At 51.1% G+C, this 16,685-nt stretch overlaps 3 protein-coding genes across 3 annotated transcripts; 2 read left to right on the forward strand and 1 right to left on the reverse strand.

Moving 5' to 3' along the window:
- Positions 1-1,655: 1,655 nt before the first annotated feature.
- Positions 1,656-3,931, reverse strand: TGME49_263400 (hypothetical protein). The gene is made up of 3 exons (XM_018781326.1): positions 3,156-3,931; positions 2,357-2,667; positions 1,656-2,259 (listed from the first exon to the last, which is right to left on the reverse strand). The coding sequence occupies exons 1-3, from the start codon at positions 3,854-3,856 to the stop codon at positions 1,745-1,747; spliced, it is 1,527 nt and encodes a 508-aa protein (XP_018637161.1). The 5' UTR covers positions 3,857-3,931; the 3' UTR covers positions 1,656-1,744.
- Positions 3,932-5,457: 1,526 nt separating this feature from the next.
- Positions 5,458-10,326, forward strand: TGME49_263390 (hypothetical protein; the record flags this gene model as incomplete). The annotated part of the gene is made up of 8 exons (XM_002365398.2): positions 5,458-5,842; positions 6,225-6,373; positions 6,804-6,958; positions 7,385-7,481; positions 8,120-8,202; positions 8,653-8,743; positions 9,230-9,500; positions 9,843-10,326. The coding sequence occupies 8 exons, from the start codon at positions 5,458-5,460 to the stop codon at positions 10,202-10,204; spliced, it is 1,593 nt and encodes a 530-aa protein (XP_002365439.2). The 3' UTR covers positions 10,205-10,326.
- Positions 10,327-14,046: 3,720 nt separating this feature from the next.
- TGME49_263380 (Dullard family phosphatase domain-containing protein) lies at positions 14,047-16,423 on the forward strand (the record flags this gene model as incomplete). Its single annotated transcript, XM_002365397.2, has 5 exons — positions 14,047-14,221; positions 14,870-14,958; positions 15,166-15,270; positions 15,460-15,705; positions 16,325-16,423. 5 exons carry the CDS (start codon positions 14,047-14,049, stop codon positions 16,421-16,423), a joined length of 714 nt encoding a protein of 237 aa, XP_002365438.2.
- Positions 16,424-16,685: the final 262 nt, after the last annotated feature.

Below are 16,685 nucleotides of genomic sequence, written 5' to 3' on the forward strand. Positions count from 1 at the left end.
TTGAAACACCAAACTTTCGCAAGGAATATGGAAGCACAAGTTTGGACGCCACAGAAGAGTACTTTTCTGTATCTGGATAGGATGATGGGAATTTCTGGAGAACCGATGTTTGTGATGAGAAGCGTGGAGCACAAAAAAACGTGCTCCCGCAGGTGCATTCCTCTACAGAAAGAGTGTCCTGAGTCGGAGCCCTCGCCGCGGTCATTCAATAGAGATGACAATCTTGACAGCGACGTCCCATGCTATTTTAGCAAACCACTTTCGTATTTTGTGAGGGCTGCAGATGGAAACTCGCTGTCGTTACCTCAACATCCTACTTTGTCAGGCGAGCTCGCAATTCTTGGTACCGTCTCAGCGTGCGAGGACTTCTTTACCATTGTCTCGGTGGATTCCTCGCTCAACAGCCAAGTTTTCTCTTCCTTCTTTGGAAGGCAAACCTGCTCAACAACGTTTTCTGACGATACCGCGCACAACAACACGGCATCAGTCGTTCGTCATCGCGTGACCAACCCTCTGACCCACACCATTCTATCATGTTACGGGCGAGTCGTGTGTGTTGCATGCGGTCTCAGCCACGTTCTGTTAAGTACCGACACGGGCAAGATCTTCTCATATGGCAAAAACCATCACGGTCAGCTAGGAACTGGGCGCTTAACAGATGAAGTGACACCAGTTATTGTGCCTGTCCAAGACTGTACTTCAAAGCGTATCCGCGTTTTCGCTGGCTATGACTTCTCTTTCGCCCTAGAAGACAATGACCAAGAAGATTCAGGAGGGACCGACCAAAAAAATGAAAGTGGTTCTATTCTACTTGCTTGGGGATCAAATAAATATGGGCAGCTTGGCATTAACTCAAAAGAAGACGCACTAGTCCCCACCAGGGTATGCACACCAGGGAATATTTCTTCGTGGGTTAGCGTGGCAGGTGGCTTCGCTCATGCCGCGGCAGTTTCTTCAGACGGCCGCGTTTACTGCTTCGGCTTAAACTTGCATGGACAGCTGGGCCTTTCATCCACCGAAAGTATGTCCGTCCCCCAGCTTGTACCGATACCGGATCCAGTAAAGCAAGTTTCGTGCGGAATGTGGCACACCATCTTTTTAACTAAACGAGGTGAGGTTCTCACCGCTGGATGTGCACCGAAGTTCAGTCCGCCTCCTTCGTTGATGCAGTGGTCTTCGAACGTATCGACAGTCACCAGGCGATCGCCTTCCCAAATAACTATTCACTCAGAGAAGGTGTTTTACAAGCCCAGAGAGGACACCATGGACGGAACGCCACAAAATACGGTGCCAGTCCAGTGTCCCTTCTTGGAAGCTCCAGGACTGTGCAAGGTGAAAGGGCTGCCCACAATGATTACATCTGTGTCAGCAGGCCCAATGCTAAGTGCTGTTACAGGGAAAGAGAAATCCACTGGTGACTGCCTTTACATATGGAAGGCAGATGAGCTGTCTGCCAGCTGGAATCGGCGGACGGCTTCCGCTGACGTGTATGCCTTGGGGCAACTATCGCCCACCAATCTCCGATCGGACATCAATGGCGGCACACTTAGTGTACACTGCCATGCAGGGGCATCCCGAGTGTTCGCATGGTTGAGTACGAACGACCCACTACAACGGGCTACGCATTGCATTCCATGAGACTGATCACGCAGTTTCACTGGGAAACTTGTGTGCAGTACCGAGGAAAATATACAGCGACTGAATGCGCACTTGCGAGGACGCGTGTCACCAGACTACACAGGGATCAACACCCACCTCCAAGTTTATCCCAGTAGGTGTTGTTGTCGCCGTATTTGGAAGGGAGCCCGCGATTCTTTGGGCCACTAGAGTTTGACACGATGTCTCTCGGCACTAGGGGCGAATCGCAGGCAACCGCGATGGCTCTATTACGTGCAATATTTCCTCGTGACTCTCCCGAGGGTACGCATGTGTCAGCATTCGCGTTCACATCAATACCTTCTGTGCTATGATGATTCTCGAAGAAGCTCAAGACGGGGTTGACGACGGAGTCATCCACCAGAGAACAATCAGCCAGAGTGCGAGGCTTCATGCCGAGTTCGGTAGACAGCGTATCAGGCGCCTCGACGCAAACTTCCTCTTGCGCGTACGGTGGAGCGATCTTGAGTATCCAACAATGAAGCATGAGTGGTTTGTCGCACCGATGATGACGTCGCCTGTGCACTTCCGGGCCGTAGGTTGGATCGCCTATTACGGAGTGCCCGAGAGATGCAGCATGCAGGCGTGGCACTATAGGCGGACCTGCGTCAAGCACCACGCAAATGTCCCAGAACAAGGCAGGTGCACCAAAGAGGGAAAAGACAACTTTCAGTGGGTGCCAAGGGTGTCGGCTGCTTACCTTGAACGAGCCGTATCTCGACGAGTGTTACAGGATGCGCCTCCAACGCAGCTTGCACAATGGGCCGGAAAATGGAGTAAGCAGCTTTCCCCTCCGTCCTTTCTCCCGCCAGTCGCCACTCCCTGGACCCCGGAGAAGGGCGACACACAGACGATCGGCAGTGCACGACGTCGACCGGCATATGCCCCCGGAGGACAGCAAGGTAAACAGGCACACACCGCGGAGTACCGAGATTAGACAAGCTCAGAAGGGATGAGTCCCGAAAGAACGCAATCGCTCCACTTGCTTGTACGTCGATCCCATTGAATAACCTGAACAAATGCGATAACACATGTATAGAAGCGTACTTATGTTGTTTCAATAAAAGCGCACGCATGCGCAACAGCTGATTTTTTACGACATCGCGGGGAGGCTGTCGGTGGAACTCCGGACAGCTCTAAAACTGTGGTCTTACAGATTGTATTCGGTGTCGTATTTTCTTTTCTTCAGGGCCTCCATATACGTTGTCGGGACAATGAAAGTTAACGAAGCCAGTGTATGTGAGTTCGGAGCAGCTTCCAGTAGAAATAGTGTGCTAATGTTCTCCTCTCATCTACGACCACATGCTGTTTGTTAAAATCGAACTGGAACTGCACCAGTGCGTGAGTATATCTCCGCGTGAGAACACAAGCTGTAGTCTCTTCAGCAGACGCATTCGAAATAGCGTTTGTGGCACTGAATCTCTTCGATAAAAGAAAGCGCATGTGCAACATCAAAAAGACTTCCGAACAGCGAGTTCACGACGGTCACGGCGACTCACTTGAGAGATTCGTTTGCGACCTTGCCCGGAAAAAGCCACGACCCTGAAGAAGCGCGTCTCTGTTTCGGTCCGCCATTCCATGCACTGCGGTCTCTCCTGTCCTTATTGAAAACGAGAGTAGTGGGCGTGGACAGCAATATCTCCCCGATATCCGGGCACTGTTCTGAGTTTTCGACATAGCCTGCGTCTACTGGTTTACCAATGCGACCAGAGGGAGGGACGAATGCTTCATAGCAAACACCCTCCTGGGTGGCCTCTGTCCTTTCCACATCCGCACGAGGAAGCTGTCGGCTCACGTTCGGCGAAAGCGAACGCCCCTTGTCGCTGTTCCCAGTCTGGTAACCCGAGGGCCACGGCGGGCGGGCAGTTGCGTCGCCGGGTGCACCAGCGATAAAGCCAGAAAACGCCAGAGTTTGCCGACTACCCAGCAGTGTAATCGACTGCAATCCCGCAGATGAAAACCTCGAAAGACACCGCTCCGTTCTTTCTTGCTGTGGTCTACTGTCACAGCTCTCCGTAGTTGAGGACTGCCGCCGCCAGACACGGGCTCCGTCTCCGCTAGTTTTCGTTTTCACCGAAGTAAAAACCCGTTTCCCGCAGGAGAGGAAAGATGCTTGTGATGCGAGTCTCTCGGAGACTCTACTGAAACAAGGGGACTTAAGTGATGGAGAAAGAGAAGGCGGAAAAGGAGGCAGAGGCATTGTCACAAGAAGAAAAAGAAGCCAGTACTACGCGGAACATAATGCACACTACCCCCCTGAAAAACAAAATTCATTAGACATGGGAAGCAAACAGATGAAAACAATGTAGGTTCCAGAATATGTTGCAGAGGGAAAATGCGTGTGTCTTACAACAGCGACGAATTGAGGCAGAAATGCAGAGTCGAATCGAATGGACGACCCACAAAGGAGCCCGCGGTGTCTGAAGTCAGCACATACCCGCCTAAAGGTTTCCGACGTGGAAGACCTACTGCAAGAGAACTCCCTCTTTCGTGCTTCCAAAAGACCATCCAAGAAGCAACCTTCGCTATCACTTTGGTCCTTTCATCATCAAGCAACGTGACTGACGGTCTTATGAGAGACTATCTCCGTCAATCTCGACTCATATTCCGACAGAATGCCACTGCACGAGCACCTGTTCCTGTGCATGCACAGGAGTTGAACGGGCACAGCATGTTTCTCGCATTTGCTTATAAAATTCAATCGCATTTCCCTCCAGTAATGAGGCAGCCTGGAGCTGCGCTGATTCTTTTAAGTTTTCATCTGGACGCGAGGATATTTGCTGTTCTGCAGCTCGGTCGGTGCTGTGTGAGGCAGGCGGGACGACTTCGACTGCCGATTGGTTGCTTGGTGGCTGAGGAGGCTCGTGTTTTTTCAGAAGCACGTCCAGGACTCTGCTTTTGGACAATACGCGGGCAAATGAAAGCTTAGCCTCCTCATAAAGTTCGATTTCCCTGATTCAAGTGCGCCGCGAAATTGCGTTGTTTTGAACGCGGAGCGGAGCAGTTTTCTCCTGTGATGTCGCACTCCTCCCGGTTGACAACGAGGAGGCAAAAAACGACAACGTACTCTTCGCCCCTCTCTGTGTCTGCTATCTCACTTCCTCCATTTCTTGGCATTTTTGCGAGAGGGAGATTGGGAGTGTCCGATTCTACACTTGTGACGGAGAGCTGACCTGTACACGTAGCGAACGCAATGCAGTTTCATGCGCACGGAAGCGGTTTTACCAGTGGTACCAGCGACACCGTGTAAAATAATTCTAACTGTAAATACCTGTTTTCATGATGTGCGCCGTTCCCACAGGCGTACACATGCGTGTGTTTGATTTAGTTCCTTCTGCCTGCTGTTCTTGCCCGTTGTTTCTCTTTTGGCTGGCGTTACGCGCATTCAGGCCCGCAACAGGCTCCCGCCCGCTCATTCACCCCTGCTGTTCTTTTTCCTCTTCTAGCACACAGCAGGCGTAATGCGTTGCATATCTATATATAGATATATTTATTTATATATATTTATTCAAGCTTATGCGTACATAAATTGTTTTTTTACCCGGCACGGTGATCATTTGCGCCCCCGGCCGCTGAGGCAGCGGTTTCCGATCTCATGAATCTGACGACAAATTCTTGAATCGCCGGGTTTGCTTCGGCACCGATTACTGTGGCGAAATTTCCTGGGTTGCTGAAACAGGAGAAAGTTGAAGAGTTGGTGATGCTGAACCTTGCTGCGTCGTACCCGAATAGTCAAACGGTGGCTGTGTGAAAGGCTGCCGTACGCACAGAAAAAACCGCGTGTGTCTTCACACACATTGCATGCCATCGCGAAAGCTCCAAGACCCGAGGGATTTAGAGATGGATCCAGATTCCCCCCCGCCAAACAAGTCTCTCTCTCTCCCTGAGAGACACGCCAAGCGACGAGCGCGAGAGTGGCTGGGCGGCCTTGCTTCAACGGAGAAGAAGCAAAAGCATGATGTTGTCGTGTCGGCATCGTCTTGCGAAGACGCTCCGGAGTCCAGACCGTCGGTGCCAAGAGGACAGGAGAGAGGAGCAGAGGAGACGAACTCGAGTGTTCCTCTGCCCGAACCCCGTCGAACACCTCAGGCAGTCCCAGCAGCAGCTGAGGGGTCAACTGAACAGCCCAGTCTGGGGCGTGGTGTCGAGGGTCCTTCACGAAACGGGAGGCGAAGTGCCAGCAAAGGTACGGATCTTACTCTGATGGTCTGTGTACGCGCCTTCATCGAGTACGATCCCCACACAAGAGCGTCACGGTACCAACGTGTCTCTGAGGGCCGTCGCATCCACGAAACACCACAGAGAAGAAGAGGAAAGAGTTGAGAAGAGAGAGCTGGCACAGGGAGGTGCTCAGGCAGGGTAGTATCGTCCTACCTAGAAGGGGGGGCGGCTAGACACTCCCAAGCTGAAATTCCGTTGTATCTTCTGCGTCCCGGTGGTTTTGACGAGACGTACAAGCATCTTGTGCACTTGCTGGCGTCCAACATCGAGTTCAAAAAATATCAGCAACGTTGGAATTTCGCATGTTGCATGCTACAAGCGCCTCTTGCGTAGTCTTATGTCCACAGGCACTCGGATCCAGGCGCCACGCGTCGAGTACAGCTCGCGGATGGCCCTCCAGAATGGCCAATTCGAACGCCCCGTGGTGACGGTCGACGACCTGAAAGAGTTGAACGATCCCGAAGCGCTCGCTGCGACTCTCGGGACCCAGTCTGAGGTCAGTCTTCCCAAGGTGTCTGTGTCTGTGTTTCATCAGTGATCGGCAGTTGCGCCTTGAAATCTGTCTCACTTCCATTTTTACTCTCATCTCGCGTGCTCTGCAGGGGTAGAGCGAGAACGTCCTATCTGTAAAGCATCGTGCATGAGGGCGAAGCCAGCGCCTGCATTCAGAGGCATGCCAACACTTTATCTGTTGCAATGACTAATGTTCCTTGCCAGGCGAACACGATCAGCGTATACTTCCTGTCACTCGGGAAGTTCGGAAACGCGAAGGAGACTTATCACTCGACAAAGGCCGTGCACAGTGTCAGCGAATGCCAAATCGTGGTTGCTGCCAGGCAAGATGCACCTTCTTGGGCGTTTGCGATTCACGAACTCGGCTGCCGCGACTCTATCATATGCTGTTTTTCTGGTACGTGGACGTGCAGCCCCTGGTACATTACTCACCTGACGTCCGAGTTTCTCTTGGAGAAGGAGGCCGGGAACTCTTGCGAGCCTGCCTGCTCCTCAAGCATGACGGCAGCAGTTTGACTAGCCTTCAAGGCGCTAGCGTCCAGACGCTTCTTCTTCTCGCACACCAGGCGTAAGCGTGACCTAGCATTTGATGGCGCATGTCTTGGTAGCGGTTTCATGTCCTTTTGGACATGCCCCTTCCCGTTCTGTATGTTCACATATGTGAGCTTCTGTCGCGAGTAGCGAAGGACGAGATGTGCTGAGTGTGTAGGTTTTCCCGTTTTTGCGGATGTGAAAAAACGAGTTTCACCCGGAAGTTGCACGCGGACGCAACGGCCTCTCCGCGGGTCCATTCTGGACTAGACACCTTGCTCGAAATATCCTTTAGGTGATATGAAACAATGTCCCCAACCCATCACTTGTGCCGACACCCTTTTTCCGTATATGGGGCTCTTACTGAGAGCATACGTCGTTTGGCCGCTAACTCCACCGACGGAGGGATCAGTGTTTTTTGGTTTGCTGTGCGTGTGATGGTCGTACGTTCTGTTCCGCGTAGGGGCTTGTGGTGCATCGTTCAGCGAATTGTCGCGGAGCGCGCCACGGGCATTTTCTCGCGTCTTCATCTCGCCTTCAACCAGTTCAAAGCACTGCAGGTAAACAGTCTGTTGATCATGCTTGCCAGTTGCTCGTTCGTTCAAGGCGTCCTCGAGTCGATGTCGACTTATCAGGTGGCTAGGGACTGCCTATTTTATCTCCGTTTCTCCTTCGTGACTCATCTCCGTGTATCTGTAGGAGGTACAAACGCTGAAACCCTCCTCACTACAGCTTGAGTCGTCGGCGTGTGGTGCTTCCATCTAAGCGAAAGGCCCGTGCGCTCACATTACTATTCCTCAAATAGAAAATACAGGAAAAGGCAGGGAAAAGCTCACTTGGTTAGAACGGTGGCGACCAGCTGCGATGAAGTTCGCGGTTCTCTAGTCGCACATTACCAGAAGAAAGAAACATGCAGTCCGATGGCAGGTGGCCGATGTCATTTGAAGGGTTCACTTTCATGGTACAAATACTTCCAAAGAATGCACTGTGTGAAGAAAGTAGAGGACCTTCGTTTTCCTGCCTTCAGGAATCACGTAAGATGCTCACCCTGTCCGCGGGTTCGGTGTTGTGTGTCAGATTCTGGTAGAAGTCTTTCTCTCGCTCTTATCCTGTCGCCTCTCTAGGGGTGTTGTTCCTTCTTTTCCCGATTTTCGTCGTTTCGCCGTCTCGGCCTCATTTGGGTTTTTCTGCTTCGCAGATGCGACTTCGAAAGGAGCTACATACCGAGAGCATGCTGATCACGAGGTCTGCAGATGGCTCTGTGCAGCATGTCCTTTACGAGTAAGGACGGACTGGGAACTAGATTGGAAACACTGTTTGTCTGGGTGTTGACCCGGTCCGGTAACATGATGAGACTGGATGGAGGCGCGGTCGCTGACACGGCGTAGGGCAGGCACACAGGAATTCTGTTGTTTTGGTCTGTCCCCTCAATGCCCGTCACACATACACTGGAGTTTCAGCGAGTCAAAGTTGCAGTTTGTCGCGAGCTCCGAATTCGACAAGCAGTTCACAACTAGCCGTATTTCGTATGAAATTCACAGCAATAATCGGTTCGAAGCACTTCGCCAGACTGTTGCTTACATTTCACTCTGAACAAGGCTGTGTCCACTGGATTCGGGTTTCTGGTCACGTGCACACGCAAACCGACGCGAACACTTCACCCGCGTCGAGAGAAGGCGTCGCCGTGCTAACGTAAGTTTCGTGCGGTCCACTGGTGTGCTCGATGTTCAGGCCACATAAGTCTCTCCAGATCGGCAAGGAAGGGAGAAGCATCTTGAAAGCGAGACTTTGCCGCTATATTGGTCACCACCAAGATGAAGTGGTAAGACCTGGATTTGCACTGTTACGCGCAACCGAGGGCAATCGGTTCGCATGCGTGTATGAGTCGTCGCAGGTGTATCTTTGAGACACCTTGGACGACTGGTTTTTTTGACGCCACACCCCTCTCTTTTTGTTGCCATCGCGGATGGTTGGACCACCGCTCTCAGAAGTTTTTGAATACACTTCAGTTCAGTTTGAGCGAACTCGTACAGGACTATACGGGTTGCCGTTTTTCGCGAAGAGTTTGCACTTTGAACGTTTTCCACTGGGACGTCAAACTCCTAGATAATGCGTCAAGTGCCCAGGACGTGTCAGGAAATGTGTGAAGGGAACGTGTTCCTTCCGTGTAAGAACGGCATCTAGCTCTTGAACGGTCTCTCCGCCGGCACTTGGGTCTCCTTTAACTTGGTACATCGTCTCACCAGAGACCTTTTTCATGAACATTTACTGGCAGTGTCTACACGGGTATTGCCCATTCTGTTTTCAGGCTGCTCGGCTGGAAGCCTACGGCCTAGGAGCGCTTCCTCTAAAGCATGCTACAGTGCCTCAGCTGCTGGCCATCGCCTGGGTTCTGAATCAGTGGGATCTAGTTATCCAAGTGGTGCGTCGCCATGACGATCAACGAAGACTGCGGAAGAACCTGTCTAAGTCGCCGGCCTCCAAGGACGCTGACGCCGACCCCGTGACTCTTGCGGGACCAAAACTGGGAAGCGACGATTGCCTATTGTCAAATCGAGGATCGTCGCAGACTCATGCAGGTGAGACCCGCCGCGTCCCCTTTGTTTTCGTGTGGCCATCGCCGCGGTGCTGTTGGCCGGACGGGAGATGTTTCAGCGAGATTACGGATGTGTTGCGAAACTTCAGGTTGGTTTTCCGTGGCGAATGCAAAACCGAGAGGGTAAAAAGAGAGATTCGGGTTGGCACGCATCAGACAAAAGTTGGATATAGAACGGGGACATAGAACGGGTGGGCCACCCTGTCAAAGCGCTCCGTCCTAAGAAGGCCGTGTCGGGGGGTTTTATCCCGCCGCCTACTGGCAAACATTGTTGGACAAGCTAACGAACTGCCCTTGCGTGACCGATCTGCATGTTTTTGTACAGAACTCTCGGACGAGGTCGTCGCCGACCATGGATCGAGCGCTACAGGCGACAGCGGCGCTTCTGATAGAGAACCTCTCGACGATCGTCCGCCAGAATCCTCCAGTGACAATGCCACGGAGGCAACCCAGGCGCAAAAGCAGAGCACTGAGACGGTCTCGGTTGACCGCCTTCTCCGTATTCTTCAAGCAGCGGATGATCCGTCGTGTAAGGATGCTCCCGAAGTCGCTCGAGAATTGCTCAAAGAGCTCCTCCGATGTGTTAAACTCGGTTTGGTCTCCATGCCTCCAGTCGCTATCTACCAGAAGCTGACTGAGGCTGCGAAGTCTCTAGGCGTTAGCAGTGGTGTCCTAGACGCGGGGTAGAGTCGGCGTGTCTCTGTTGTGGAATCAGAGTTCTTTCCGGACTGTGAGTGTTCTGACAAGGCATTCTTTGAGAAACGAGAGACTAAGCTGGACCCAACGGAATAAATAGTGCTAGCAGCGAATCTGAACAAGAAGCTTGTTACCCGAGACTCCGTGGAGTTTATCGTCTTTTCTTTACCAAGGGTTGCAGCTGTTTGGGTGGCTCTGCCAGCGCAGCAGTGAACTGCACCAGAAGACGTTTGTCTGACGCTTGGCCTTTGCCACGCACTTGAAGCCCAGGGCGCACAACTTGTGGTGCCAAACATTGATATGGGGACGCAACTAAAGAGTCTGAATGAAAGATGCCGCCGATGACAACCTAGCACGCGTTGAATGCAGTTAGACAAATAATGGTAAACAGACCGGGCGCAGTAATGCAAAAATCCCACAGTGTATCCTTGCTGCAGCCACGCAATCATCCCCGCACGGATGCAAAACTGTGGGCTACGCAACAGGACCTTTGTTGACTGTCGGCGTACACTGGCAATACAATACACTGCGCTGCCGTTGCGATAGAAGCTGGAAACGCACTCAAACCCTTCACGCAACGGAGCTTCTACGCCCTTTAGTACACTCGTTCCCAACAACCGAGGATACTATAGATATCAGTTTGTAATCACGATTGTGCAGCTTGATACCAGCCGTACTGTCCTACCATGGTGGACGGTTTGGATACGTTGTAGGCATTTCTGTCCCTATCAACATGACAGCACGGACTAACATTCCCGGGCAGCATAGCTGCAAAAACGACTAGGGAGTGTGGAAGGGCGAGAGCCTTTCTCTTGCTTCCCGCATTACCAGTCGCTTACACACTTTGCTCTGTAAACCAAAAATCACACGAGGAAATAGGAAAGTCAATGTTTCGGTGTATTCAGAAAAGGGGGACAATGTAACACCATACAGCAGGCTCACTTTGGTAGACCACAACTTTGTACGTCCTACCTTTCACCGTCGACACTCAGCACGGTTGAGCACGCCAGTGCGAGTGAATAGAGCGGTGTATGGAGGAGCATTGCGGACAGCAAATCAGACGCCGGCTTCCATGAGCACCTGATAAAGTTGTTGCGATCGCAATGTGTGCTTTAGGTCTATGTTCTAGCGAGCAAAGTGGCCGTAGAGGCTTTTTGGCAGGAAGCATCTAGTTAGTACTTTTAGCCTTTGTCTTTCTTTCCGTAGCTTCGGTCAACACACAGATGTCCTTCTCTCTGCCAGTTTACAACTTGTGCTGTTTTCCGACATTCATGCTTGAGTCAGCCGTCCCCTTCTGGGCGTCAAACTCCCACGTGCAGCCAGATGGAGGCCGATCTCCGAGTCGTCTCATTAGTGGTTCATACGAGTTCTTGAGGACACAGAGTGGCATATTCAGATGAGTTCTGCACAGTAGCTATGGGAAGGCGACCTGCGTCTCGCAGCTAGAGATATGGTCTCTGACAACTTCCATTACATATGAATAGTTTGGCTCCTCCTAAAATCTGGTAGATACTGCCGGGTTTCGGGGCTAGTTGACCTCAATTTAAAATAGCAATCATGCTTGTTCCACGCAGGCGTGGTACACTTAAATCAATACTGCTTCATTTGGTTAACCAGATGGTAGCTGTTACGGCATTCCAGCCGGCTGCTTTCCAATGCGGAAAATCCCGAACACTCTCCTTTCTGGAAACAGCCCTTGATGCTGCGGCTGCATCTGCAGCTGTAGCCACACGTGGCGGACTCCGTTGAAGCCTTCTCACCTCATCATCTTTCTTTTGTCGTTGGTATGGACAGGCAACGGAATAACTAACAGAACCGTAGCTATGAATGATGACGTGGAAGCTTACACGCTCCGGGCACACATGCGCGAGTGCTCTGTATCGCAAAAATGACCATCTGTTCTCTCACGAGGGCAACGAAATTGAAATATTATGTCTACGTTGTTTGTCCGTTTCTTTTGCTTGCTTGACGGTAATAGGAAAGAAGCTGCTTGGGGATTCGCGAAACGTGCCGTCTTTGCCGCAATCACCGTAATCACATGTGTCTAGAAAAAGAGGACGGTCATTCGCTGGTGGCGAGTCAGCTGCGAATTCTGTCTGGGGTCAAACAAAGCCCAGCCCCAACGGGATGTGGTAACCTGCTGTTACGGGGGGCAGAAAATGTCCGCCGTTCGTTCTCATCATTAACCGAAGTTCTTTCCATCGACTCGTGTGGTCGTACGACCCATCTCAGAACGTCAAGAGAAGTAAATTCCGTACTTCTTTCTGTATCGCAAGCGCACCCGAACGTACGAATCGACGTGCCACACTCTCTCGGCCGAAAAAGGCAGACGACAATAGCCCAGTAACCACCGCTTCGATAGAGCACGAAAGGAAGGAAGACCAGAGAAAAGCACAGAATAGCCGTTGGGTGGCTAATTTACACAACAGCAAAATCCAGATTGCGCGCTTTCAATGAAGTCGCCTTCCACAACTGTGCTCGTGAACACGCTTCACTCTGAAAGGAGCTTTCTTGGACGCCGCCAAATCCAGCTGTCTGCCGGATAGTTTCCCTGCCAGACGAAGCCATCGCCAAATCTTCCTCAGGGGCACCTATTGCCCCTACATCTACAATCATCGCTCAGAAAAGATGAAAACTCAGACAGCAGAAGCAGACCTCCATGGCGTATACTGCACCAAACCTTCGCGACATGTTTCTGAACGGGCTCAGAAACGACCGCGGTCGTGGGAATCGCGTACAGGTATGATAGACGACAGGGCTGAAAGAGAAGTCATCGAATTCCCGGACCGTACTCTTTCCTCAAGTGACATCTTCTTTTCTCCTGTGCTCACGGTGCCGTCACCAATGATATAGGATTTTACTGTTTGTCAGCGATGTTGCGGTTTGCCTGCCACGCACCACATAATGCAAGCTACACATAGCGCTAGACCCAGAAACTACTGAATGTGCCTGCCTATCTACTGTATCTGTTTAGATTATACATGTTATACAAAAGGGGTGGCACCTGTTCTGGGTGGAACAGCGTCGGCAGTATCTGGTTTCCTCTCGCAGTGGGCGAAAGTCCTCTGAAAGAGTTGAAACTAGTAGGACAAGAATGCCACCACTGTCTTCTGTACTTCCATTTTCCCCGATGAACAGGAACACTCTTCTCAGGAGCGTGTACTGCCGCGACAATGTTTCCTACTGGGCTGTTTGGATGGCCTCTATGCAAGTCAATCCACAGCGCTTCCTTCACAGTAGCTCCCGCTGCTGTCGCTTATGAATCGTCTTCTTCTCCATCAGCTGCTTCTGGAAGGGGAACATCCTTGAACTTAATGAACAAAGAACGCACATTTGAGGAGGTGACCGCATGCGCAGCCGAAGGGTCTAATGCGCTGAACTCTTTTGGGATGCCGACTCAGAGGGCCGCGTATCGTTTTTCAGGTCTCTCGTCACCTCAGAAAAAGGACTTTCAACTTCGTCCAGACGGTACTGTCTCGACAGATGACTATGTTAACAAACAAGCTGGCGGCGTTACAATTGCCGGAGGATTGCTGACAGACTTGGCTTATAATGCAGCACTGCTGAGAGGTCTAGCAAAGCCTCCAGGAAGTCGTAGAAGTCTCATATCTCCTCGGTCCTTTAGCAGAAACCTTCTTATGCGACCGCAGAGAGTGTCCTATCAGCAGCACTTCCCGTCGCTCTTTCCTCTCCAACAAAAACTGCATCTGAAAACGCTGGCTCACAAAAAAGCTTTTCTGAACAGGTCTACGGGAAGCCAAGAGATCACGCAAATAAGCTTTGATGCGGCAAACGGCGGACCCGCTGCTTTGGGGGACGATTTCCATGTCTGCATGCCAAACCTATGTCAAGTACCGAAGGACAGTTCACAACTTCTACCTGCTCTGCAAAGTGCTATCGCTTACCTGGCGTTGACTCACTTCCCCAAGAAACCTCCTAAACTACAGCACGGATACTTTCTTCCTCCTGTAGCGCCTCAGTTTGCCGGTCGAATGACTCTTGTCTTGGGTGAGAGACACATTTGTTTCGCAAAAAACAACAGGAAGAACACTTCACTGTTACACGGGGCCACAGAGAGTTACACGAATTCATTCTTCATTACTTACTAAGACAACAGTAACCGAAGGAAGCGGCACACGTTGGAACCAGACGTACACCCCAGCCACAACAACCATGTCCCGCCATAGATAATTCACCCGCTAGTAAGTTGACTACGATTATTGGAATGTGTTGCCCAGCGACATTTTTTCTGGATTTTTCCTCGAACATGTTTATTTCAGTAGATTCAGCGCGAGGAACAAAGAGGCACCCCCGGTCTCTGAAATATTATGACACCGGAGTCCAAAACTCCACATGTGACAACGTGGTAGACCCGCCTCTCTGCTTTCGAAGGCTGTTAGGCGCGTCACCTTGGACAAAGAACTAGTGCTGGCAGCGGGTCATATTTCCCTTGAACCCCTGGCATGAAACAACACCTTTACAGTGAGAGGCGCCATCGTATTCTTGACTAGGCAAAAAAAGGACTTTTCCCCCGATTTCAAACTAACGGGGCGCCGGGCACTCATTGATAGTCTTCGAGGAGTTTCAGCGCAAGTAAAGATGTTGTGTGGCACGGAGAAGCCACTTTCCTGCGCTGTCTGTGACTGCGTTGTGCAGATATGGATGAGACTCTGATGCACTGTGCGACGAAGCCTCTCGAGAAAAGCCCGGCTTTTCTTGTCCGGTTTTCCGACACGAATCTCCTGGTACGCAGGCATCTTGTCCGTTACATTCTTACCTCAGTCCCTGATCTGTGTTTGGGGAAAGAAGCCACAGGCCCTATAAGCATCGCGAAAAATAATGTCCGACACACTGAAAACCAATCGAAGCCTCTGAATTAGCAGATACTCGGTGTTAACTCGAGAAGATACAAAATGCTTATTCTGGGACTTTTGTGTGGCATGCCACCGCAGGGCCACGTTTACGTTCGACCTTACACGAAGATTTTCCTCGACTTAGCGTCACAAATATGCGAAATCGTCGTCTTCACTGCCAGCACGCAATCCTACGCTGATCAGGTACGAAACTGCCTCAAGCCACAAGCGTTTTGAATTAAGACTAGATCCCTGCAGGCAACCTTTGCTGAAGGAAACACGGTGACACCTCAACAATAGTAGTCAGCGACGGCATGATTACATTGAAGCTTGCTGATTCCAGGTTCGCTATTTCTGAGACACTTTGTCTCGCATCTTTCCACTGAATTTTAGGTCCTTGCCCACCTCGACCCAAAACGTCGCCTCGTCCATCATCGTCTTTACCGTCAACACTGCACCATGATTAATGGCGGCTATGTCAAAGACCTTCGTCTTCTGGGGCGCGACATTTCACGAGTGGTTCTGGCTGACAATTCTCCAATCAGCATGGCGCTGCAACCAGATAACGGCGTCCTTGTCTCCAGTTGGACGAGCGACGACAGCGATAGCGAACTCATGGATCTTCTAGTCCTTCTTCAAGTATGTCGATTCTCACCCATCCTGGTCTGCGTATCCAAAACGGAATCATGGAGGGGGGGCTGTTCAATGCTGTTCGTGAATCAGGGACCCAGCTGTACACAGAAAGCAGCAATCTGCGTATTTTCTTCTGGGGGTTTTTGCGGCTGGTTGCCTTCTCTCCTCGTCTGCAAACAAAACCAGAGAAGGCTCCTTTAGAATCAACCTATGATAGAAAAAAAGACGAGCATGAAAGTTTGCAAAATACACTAGTCGAGTTGGGATCGAGGTCGCCGAGGGAGACACGATCGGTACTGCCGCTAACTAGAGGGGGCAATCCACAGACATACTGACATTTTCTACACCCTGCCGAGACGGGCTTCTCGAATTCATTTCCAAAAAAACCTCCACCGGCGTGAATAAATTCATCTCCGTCCCCCAATCCCCGTCGTATGAGTGAGGAGTGTGAAAGCTGTAATGTAGAAAGTGCGAATCGGGCCCTACGTGATATGTCTGTAAACGCCACAGTCTGGAAACTGTCGGCTGAATAAGACCTTGTTTCCCCTGTTCCCCTTTGACCGTGCACCAATGTGCGGCCATTATGGTAACATTTTCCTTGTGTTTTGCTCGAAAAACCCTGCAGCATGTTGCCCAGTTGGATAGTGTGCCGGAGTATCTTCGAGAACGCTACGGTTTGCGAGAGTGGATTAACAGTCATAGGACGGCAGCGGGATCTTTGTGACCTCTCGGTTTCTCAAAGAAACACTGCAGTACTCGGACACAAGTTCGACATCGCAAGAAGAAATTCAGTGGTTTTTATATCGCGACTTGAAGGTAATGCAGCGCACGCGTGTGGCGAGGCTTGCGGGATGAGCAAGTGCACGCAGTAAGACACGAATGCCCGCGCTTCTAGAGATGAATTTTGTAGATAAAATACACTATTGGGTGCAGCGCTCTGGACTAGACAATTACAGGTACCGTTTCAAGAGCGCGTACACTTTTGC

The sequence above is a fragment of the Toxoplasma gondii genome, chromosome VIIb (genome assembly GCF_000006565.2).
Source record: "Toxoplasma gondii ME49 chromosome VIIb, whole genome shotgun sequence".
Lineage (NCBI taxonomy): Eukaryota > Apicomplexa > Conoidasida > Eucoccidiorida > Sarcocystidae > Toxoplasma > Toxoplasma gondii.

Excerpts from the sequence above, each read along its gene's own strand:
- TGME49_263400 (XM_018781326.1), bottom strand. The coding sequence starts at position 3,856 with ATGCCTCTGCCTCCTTTTCCGCCTTCTCTTTCTCCATCACTTAAGTCC. Across the intron at positions 2,668-3,155 it reads GTCGCAAACGAATCTCTCAA|GTTATTCAATGGGATCGACG; the intron begins GTGAGTCGCCGT and ends GCATTTGTTCAG. Across the intron at positions 2,260-2,356 it reads CGAGATACGGCTCGTTCAAG|GTCCGCCTATAGTGCCACGC; the intron begins GTAAGCAGCCGA and ends TGCTTGACGCAG.